This window comes from Siphateles boraxobius, unplaced genomic scaffold, assembly GCF_051911475.1.
Source record: "Siphateles boraxobius isolate OS27281-9 unplaced genomic scaffold, OSU_SipBor_1 156, whole genome shotgun sequence".
NCBI lineage: Eukaryota > Metazoa > Chordata > Actinopteri > Cypriniformes > Leuciscidae > Siphateles > Siphateles boraxobius.
Window position 1 is genome coordinate 637,501 of NW_027508762.1, and position 9,463 is coordinate 646,963.

General features: G+C 41.2%; 1 protein-coding gene across 4 annotated transcripts in view; it reads left to right on the forward strand.

The window, feature by feature from the left end:
* Window positions 1-8,035, forward strand: part of ube2q1 (ubiquitin-conjugating enzyme E2Q family member 1) — a 27,942-nt gene extending 19,907 nt beyond the window's left edge. For all 4 annotated transcript variants that reach the window (XM_077230926.1, XM_077230928.1, XM_077230925.1 and 1 more), the window contains exons 11-13: window positions 1-92; window positions 2,453-2,519; window positions 6,999-8,035. The exon at window positions 1-92 is cut by the window's left edge and continues 4 nt beyond it. In XM_077230926.1, coding sequence (XP_077087041.1) covers window positions 1-92; window positions 2,453-2,519; window positions 6,999-7,030 — 191 coding nt within the window. In that variant the 3' untranslated portion in view covers window positions 7,031-8,035. The remainder of the gene's footprint in view (window positions 93-2,452; window positions 2,520-6,998) is intronic.
* The last annotated feature ends 1,428 nt before the right edge of the window (window positions 8,036-9,463 follow it).

Sequence of the window (9,463 nt, forward strand, 5' to 3'; positions counted from 1 at the left end):
GGAGCAGTGCCTATTCCATAGAGTCGGTCATCATGCAGATTAATGCCACGTTAGTCAAGGGGAAAGCCAGAGTGCAGTTCGGAGCCAATAAGGTAATCGCACTTCAGCCCGTTCACACGAGAACCAGAACTACACCTCTTTCAGCTATAACGTTCTCGTTGTAGTTCTCGTTATAGTTCTCGTTATAGTTATCATTCTCGTTATAGATCTTGTTATCGTTATCGTTCTAGTTATAGTTATAGTTCTCATTCTCGTTATAGATCTCGTTATAGATCTAGTTCTCGTTCTAGTTCTCGTTCTAGTTCTCGTTATAGTTCTCGTTATAGTTCTCGTTCTCGTTATAGTTATAGTTCTCATTCTCGTTATAGATCTTGTTATCTTTATCGTTCTAGTTATAGTTATAGTTCTCATTCTCGTTATAGATCTCGTTCTAGTTCTCGTTCTAGTTCTCGTTCTAGTTCTCGTTCTAGTTCTCGTTCTAGTTCTCGTTATAGTTCTCGTTATAGTTCTCGTTATAGTTCTCGTTATAGTTATAGTTCTCATTCTCGTTATCGTTATAGTTCTCATTCTCGTTATCGTTATAGTTATAGTTCTCATTCTCGTTATAGATCTCGTTATCGTTATAGTTATAGTTATAGTTCTCATTCTTGTTATAGTTCTCGTTCTCGTTATAGTTCTTGTTATAGTTCTCGTTATAGTTCTCGTTATAGTTCTCGTTATAGTTATAGTTCTCGTTATAGTTCTCGTTATAGTTCTCGTTATAGTTCTCGTTATAGTTCTCGTTAAAGTTCTCGTTATAGTTCTCGTTAAAGTTCTCGTTAAAGTTCTCGTAATAGTTCTCGATAAAGTTCTCGTTAAAGTTCTCGTAATAGTTCTCGATATCGTTATAGTTCTCGTTATAGTTCTCGATATCGTTATAGTTCTCGTTATCGTTATAGTTATAGTTCTCATTCTCGTTATAGATCTTGTTATCGTTCTAGTTATAGTTATAGTTCTCATTCTCGTTATAGATCTCGTTCTAGTTCTCGTTCTAGTTCTCGTTCTAGTTCTCGTTATAGTTATAGTTCTCGTTATAGTTATCGTTCTAGTTATCGTTCTAGTTATAGTTATAGTTCTCATTCTCGTTATAGATCTCGTTCTAGTTCTCGTTCTAGTTCTCGTTCTAGTTCTCGTTATAGTTATAGTTCTCGTTATAGTTATCGTTCTAGTTATCGTTCTAGTTATAGTTATAGTTCTCATTCTCGTTATAGATCTCGTTCTAGTTCTCGTTCTAGTTCTCGTTCTAGTTCTCGTTATAGATCTCGTTCTAGTTCTCGTTCTAGTTCTCGTTCTAGTTCTCGTTATAGTTCTCATTCTCGTTATCGTTATAGTTATAGTTCTCATTCTCGTTATAGATCTCGTTATCGTTATAGTTCTAGTTATAGTTCTCATTCTCGTTATAGATCTCGTTATCGTTATAGTTCTAGTTATAGTTCTCATTCTCGTTATAGATCTCGTTATCGTTCTAGTTCTAGTTCTAGTTCTCATTCCTGTTCTAGTTATAGTTCTCATTCCTGTTCTAGTTATAGTTCTCATTCCTGTTATAGTTATAGTTCTCGTTATAGTTATAGTTCTTGTTATAGTTCTCGTTATCGTTATAGTTCTCGTTATAGTTCTCGTTATAGTTATAGTTCTCGTTATAGTTCTCATTCTCGTTATAGTTCTCGTTACAGTTCTCGTTATAGTTCTCGTTACAGTTCTCGTTATAGTTCTTGTTATAGTTCTCGTTATCGTTATAGTTCTTGTTATAGTTCTCGTTATCGTTATAGTTCTCGTTATCGTTATAGTTCTCGTTATAGTTCTCATTCTCGTTATAGTTCTCGTTGTAGTTCTCGTTATAGTTCTCGTTATAGTTCTCGATATCGTTATAGTTCTCGTTATAGTTCTCGTTATAGTTCTCGATATCGCTATAGTCCTCGTTATAGTTGTGCTGTGGACTCGGATATTCTGACATTTAGAACGATTGTTAGAACTACATCTTTATCGCTCTAGTTCTCGTCTTTGGCGTGAACAAGCCTTTAGTCTGTATTTGTCTGATTATGTTGTTTGTTATGAAAGCTTGTTTCTGTTACTGAATACACAATTTAATTGCAGTTTTTTTTCTCTCTCACAATTCTGATTTCTTGCATTTTACAACTCATACATTTTTGTAAAAGCATTTTGTAATACTTTGTAAGTGGAGTAGTAAAATAATTTTGGAATATAAACAGTTGAGCGAAAAAAAGTTTTCCATTGTGAAAGAAACGTTACCTTATTTATTTGATTGATTTATTGATTCCGTGGCGGAAACAAGCTTCCAGAGTTTGATGGCAGCAGGAATTGTCATGCACTTGTTTCTCAAATGTAAAGTTATATATGAAAATGTATTTTAATTGCACAGTAGAGACTAGAATGACGATTTGCTGTGTTTCAGAATCAGTATAATCTTGCCCGAGCGCAGCAGTCGTACAAATCACTGGTGCAGATCCACGAGAAGAACGGTGAGAACTCTACAGCGTTACAGCAACTAGTGTCATGTTCACTTATTATTATTATTATTATTATTATTATTATTATTATTATTATTAAAACAGTTGCACATAACATTCTGCTTATGATCATCATCTGATTGAAGCAACAGGGCTTCTTTATAGAAGAGTAATTTGCACTCCTCAAATCATTTGTTCAAATGTACAGTTTTATTTCCTACTGACATTTTCAAACACAGGTTCCTTGTTACAGTGTAATTTATACATTATACGTTTAAGCACAGAGTAATATTTATTAAAAACTTAGGTCCCACATTATATTAAGTGGCTTTAAGTACTATGTACTTACACTGAAATTAATAATTTGATACAATGGATTTATTGTGTACATACATGTTTTTACACTGTACTTATATTTTGAAAATACCTGCATGTAATTACAGCTGTAATTTATGTAACTACGTTTATAACTACACTGTTGACCCTTTCCTTACATCTTAACCCAACCTTAAACGACCAATACCACACACACCTGACTCAACCTTACCCGTATCACACACACCTGACTCAACCTTACCCGTATCACACACACCTGACTCAACCTTACCCGTATCACACACACCTGACCCTAACCTTACCCGTATCACACACACCTGACCCTAACCTTACCCGTATCACACACACCTGACCCTAACCTTACCCGTATCACATACACCTGACCTAACCTTACCCGTATCACACACACCTGACCCAACCTTACCCGTATCACACACACCTGACCCTAACCTTACCCGTATCACACACACCTGACCCTAACCTTACCCGTATCACATACACCTGACCTAACCTTACCCGTATCACACACACCTGACCCTAACCTTACCCGTATCACACACACCTGACCCAACCTCACCCGTATCACACACACCTGACCCTAACCTTACCCGTATCACACACCTGACCCTAACCTTACCCGTATCACACACACCTGACCCAACCTCACCCGTATCACACACACCTGACCCTAACCTTACCCGTATCACACCCACCTGACCCTAACCTTACCCGTATCACACACACCTGACCCTAACCTTGCCCGTATCACACACACCTGACCCAACCTTACCCAACCTTACCCGTATCACACACACCTGACCCAACCTTACCCGTATCACACACCTGACCCTAACCTTACCCGTATCACACACCTGACCCACACACCTGACCCAACCTTACCCGTATCACACACACCTGACCCCTTACCCGTATCACACACACCTGACCCTAACCTTACCCGTATCACACACACCTGACCCAACCTTACCCGTATCACACACACCAACACCTGACCCTAACCTTACCCGTATCACACACCTGACCCACACACCTGACCCAACCTTACCCGTATCACACACACCTGACCCCTTACCCGTATCACACACACCTGACCCTAACCTTACCCGTATCACACACACCTGACCCAACCTTACCCGTATCACACACACCTGACCCAACCTTACCCTTATCACACACACCTGACCCTAACCTTACCCTTATCACACACACCTGACCCTAACCTTACCCTTATCACACACACCTGACCCAACCTTACCCGTATCACACACACCTGACCCAACCTTACCCGTATCACACACACCTGACCCAACCTTACCCGTATCACACACACCTGACCCAACCTTACCCTTATCACACACACCTGACCCTAACCTTACCCGTATCACACACCTGACCCAACCTTACCCTTATCACACACACCTGACCCAACCTTACCCTTATCACACACACCTGACCCAACCTTACCCGTATCACACACACCTGACCCAACCTTACCCTTATCACACACACCTGACCCTAACCTTACCCGTATCACACACACCTGACCCAACATTACCCGTATTACACACACCTGACCCAACCTTACCCGTATCACACACACCTGACCCAACCTTACCCGTATCACACACACCTGACCCTAACCTTACCCGTATCACACACACCTGACTCAACCTTACCCGTATCACACACACCTGACCCTAACCTTACCCGTATCACACACACCTGACCTAACCTTACCCGTATCACACACACCTGACTCAACCTTACCCGTATCACACACACCTGACCTAACCTTACCCGTATCACACACACCTGACCCTAACCTTACCCGTATCACACACACCTGACCCTAACCTTACCCGTATCACACACACCTGACTCAACCTTACCCGTATCACACCCACCTGACCCTAACCTTACCCGTATCACACACACCTGACTCAACCTTACCCGTATCACACCCACCTGACCCTAACCTTACCCGTATCACACACACCTGACCCAACCTTACCCGTATCACACACACCTGACCCAACCTTACCCGTATCACACACCTGACCCAACCTTACCCGTATCACACACCTGACCCAACCTTACCCTTATCACACACACCTGACCCAACCTTACCCGTATCACACACACCTGACCCAACCTTACCCGTATCACACACACCTGACCCTAACCTTACCTGTATCACACACACCTGACCCTAACCTTACCCGTATCACACACACCTGACCCAACCTTACCCGTATCACACACACCTGACCCAACCTTACCCGTATCACACACCTGACCCAACCTTACCCGTATCACACACCTGACCCAACCTTACCCTTATCACACACACCTGACCCAACCTTACCCGTATCACACACCTGACCCAACCTTACCCGTATCACACACACCTGACCCTAACCTTACCTGTATCACACACACCTGACCCAACCTTACCCGCATCACACACTCCTCAATAGCAGCAAAAGTGGTTTACAATACAACCTGAACACAATGCGTACATTGTACTTATATTTCGATGTAAGTACATAGTACTTAAAGCCACTTAATATAAAGTGGGACCAAAACTTAACCCTCTAGGCGCCACGGTCGAGTTTACTCGACAAGATCGCGCACTGAATAAAACGGCCGATTTTTTTCAAATTGGGTGTCAAATTTCGTTCGACCTCCCCTCCACTGGATGGCAGACATGTCATGCTTCACCCCTGACTCAAAAAAACGTAATGTTTCTATACAAAATGTTCGAGTTAGAGCGCATTGAATCAGTGCGATCAAAAGCGGAGCTAGTGTGCGAGTGAGCCATGTTATCAGAGCCTCTCCGCAATCGCGGCGACAGTATTGTGGCAGAGACTTTGTCTAATACCACTTGGTATGTTAGACGAGGTCGAAGTATTCATAGGACAGTTAGGAGGCAACGTGGAGGCAGGGTGAGGAGTCGCAATGACAATGACAGTAGTCCGAGCTGTGCACACTCGGCGCGCGCGCTAGTCAGATCTGGCCGCGCTGCTCGTATCATCTCACTCATGATCTGTGCCTTGCCGTGGCGAGTGAGCGTTTGAACTAAACAGGTCTTGTCTACTTGTGTTTGTATGTCATATGAATAATATATATGTGCCCCATACATGGAATCAGAGTGCCTACTGTATTTAGTAAATGGAAAATCTCTACAACAAAAGGCCAACCACTACATGCATTCGGTTTGTTTCTACCATTTATTAGTAATGATTTACAGTTTGTTTACTACTTACTATATACCTGAGCATTCAGTATTGTGCAATATAGCATACAGAAGGTGATGGACATTTTGGGGGGAAAGAAGTGCTGCATTTTATCATTTAAACGTGATTTTCATGAAAATTCTATAATCCAAGATTGCCGCCACCATATGACGTCATAATATGCAAATTAGATGGGAAAATTTAATCCCTACATAAAATTTGGTTCATCCTTAATATTTCTATAATTTACAGAAAGTCTCTATCTTTTATCACTTTTAATATATAGACTTTTGAAATTAAGATGTCAAAATTGGACGTTTTAGGAAAAAACCTCTGGCGCCTAAAGGGTTAATATAGTAATAATAGCATTAATTGCTTGTAATTATGTAAGATGTACTATTATTACTATATTAAGTATATGTAATATAACAAGGAGACTGTAAAATAATGTTTCCAATTTTTTCTGCTAAATCAAGTTTTTTTATTTATCATTTGGTGATTTATTATTTTATTTGGTAACTCTTTTTTTTACAGTGTCCTTCTTGTATGTTACATGTAATTACCATAAAATATGCATAATTGCATGCAATTACATGAAAATTACATTAAAAAAAGATCATGGTACATTATAATTAAACCAAATCATCAATATTTTGGATAAAAAAGTGAGTTGATTTTAGAAAAGTGTATATCTGCTACGTGTGTGTGTGTGTGTGTGTGTGTGTGTGTGTGTGTGTGTGTGTGTGTGTGTAGTGCGCTGTAAACCAGCAGACATGGACACAACCCACACAAGTTCAGCTTTTAGCAATCAAAAGTTTTGATTTCATGGGCTTTTTAGGAAAGAGGTTCTGAGCTTGCGTTGTAAACGTGTGTGTGTGTGTGTGTGTGTTTCCCACAGGCTGGTACACACCACCGAAAGAGGACGGCTAGAGCGAGAGATCCACACATGAACATGTATCTCGAGGTGGACATCTCTTTCTTCTCGTTTTTCCTCTCATCCCTCTGTTAAATCTCTGCCACGTTTGTTCCCGTCTCTTCCTCCACTGGGTCGAAGAAGCTCGACTGCATCGGGTCGAGTCTGATCCACGTCAAAAGCTCTTTTTCTTTTTTCTATTTTTGCTTGATCATCTCAGATAATGCCATTATTCCTGCGCTCCTGATCCAGCATCTCCTCGCAGAGAGCCGGCGGGTTCTGCTGTTTTCCCCCGTGGACTTCAGAACCAGCAAACCTGTGTTTGGAAGAACGAACCGTTAAAAACCCTGCGACTCCCGAGCGGACACACACATTCTGACGCTCGCCGCGTTCCTCACGGCATCAGCAGAACAGCTGGATGTGTGGAAGCGCTTGCAGCCGTGTGTTGGGAGCACTGGGCGGAGACCATTAATGCCTTAAAGGAGGAGAAAGGAAAAGAAAGCGTGTTTCTCTGTGTCCTGCTGTTCTCCGGTGTTCCTGCTCTGAACTCTTCCGTGCGATCCATCCCGAACGGCAGGGTTTTAGAATATAATTCCTGTTTTTCCCCAAGCCGTTGAATGCACTGGGAAGTGTTTGGCTGTTTTCCTGAAATTCCCATTGGACAATGTCCGCTTCACTGTTTTTGTTTGTTTAGGTAAATTAAAAATAAATAAGTAATGCCACTCTGACATCAAGCCATAGATTGAACCCGTAGATTGTATTCCGGAAAACACTCTACTCTCATTCTTCCGGATCAACTCAACCTTGGAGCGTTTGAAATAGAGAAATGTGTAAAACGTCTGATTCCAGATCAGATCCGGTTTGATCCGGTGATGGGAGCGTCCAGACAGTTATGCACTGTTAGCATGCTTTGGTTATATTACTTTTTATTTTATTTTTTTCATTGTAAGTGTAATTTTGACCATGTACAGTACAATTTGTAAACTTGCATCAAGTTTATGAATAAAGAATTTTAAGAAATACATCAGTGTAATCTGTCATGTTGTTTTAGGCGTTTGATTCCATCACATGCGTAACTCAATGAATCAAACTGCACTGCTTTTCTTTAAAGAAAAAAGTTTCAAACATTTTAAGTGTTTTTACAATAATAATAATAATAATAATGCGTTACATTTATATATCGCTTTTTCTGGTTTTCAAACCGCTTTTACACATGGAAGTGTGAATCTCCTCAACCATCACCAAATATATATATATTATTATTTTTTTGGTTGCACCGATACTAAATTTCTCCACTGATATCGATGACATATTTTTCTGCCCTCTTTTGATTGACAGGATATAATGTGTGTTTTTATCGATGGCCAATAGTGCAGATAATTGCTTTTATCAGCGATACATCAGTGCATCTATAGTGACCAAAGTAAGACCTAATTTTAATGTTTATTTTATTATCAGGCAAGGGAAATGCTAAAAAAAAAAAAAAAATTAATTCCTTTTGTGCTTAGATTAATTGAATGTAAAAGTAATTTTACATCACATGATGTTTTTATATGAATCATGTTCAAAATGAGTCTTTTCTCACATTGCAACTCAGTGTTATAAGCATTGATCTATTCTATTATAGTTCCTGTTTTGATTTAAAGTCCCCAGTGGTGAAAATCAAGGTTTTAATATTGATTATGTCTATGTTGTGTTTTTAATATGCTTTCAAAGCATGTGTAAATTCATAAGTCGACAGCATTGCTGAGTATTTTCTCCTTAAAACTGCAGTGAACCAAAGACAGTCTCAAAAACACGCTTTGAAATCGCTGGTGTTTCTGACGTCACAAACTACCTTGCAAAAAAGCGTTTGGTTAATGGTGAATATTGACCTATTGTGCGTACCGTTCTGGCTCCCGCTGGCTTCAGGGGATATGCGCTGCATTTGGTTTAAAAACATATATTACATATAGTGTAAGTTCGAGTGGCAGGCGCATATATCCGTGACTGGTCGAGTGGCAGGCGCATATATCTGTGACTGGTCGACTGTCGAGTGGCAGGCGCATATATCCGTGACTGGTCGAGTGGCAGGCGCATATATCCGTGACTGGTCGAGTGGCAGGCGCATATATCCGCGACTGGTCGAGTGGCGGGCGCATATATCCGTGACTGGTCGAGTGGCGGGCGCATATATCCGTGACTGGTCGAGTGGCAGGCGCATATTGACCTATTGTGACTGGTCGAGTGGCGGGCGCATATATCCGTGACTGGTCGAGTGGCGGGCGCATATATCCGTGACTGGTCGAGTGGCGGGCGCATATATCCGTGACTGGTCGAGTGGCGGGCGCATATATCCGTGACTGGTCGAGTGGCGGGCGCATATATCCGTGACTGGTCGAGTGGCGGGCGCATATATCCGCGACTGGTCGAGTGGCAGGCGCATATATCCGTGACTGGTCGAGTGGCGG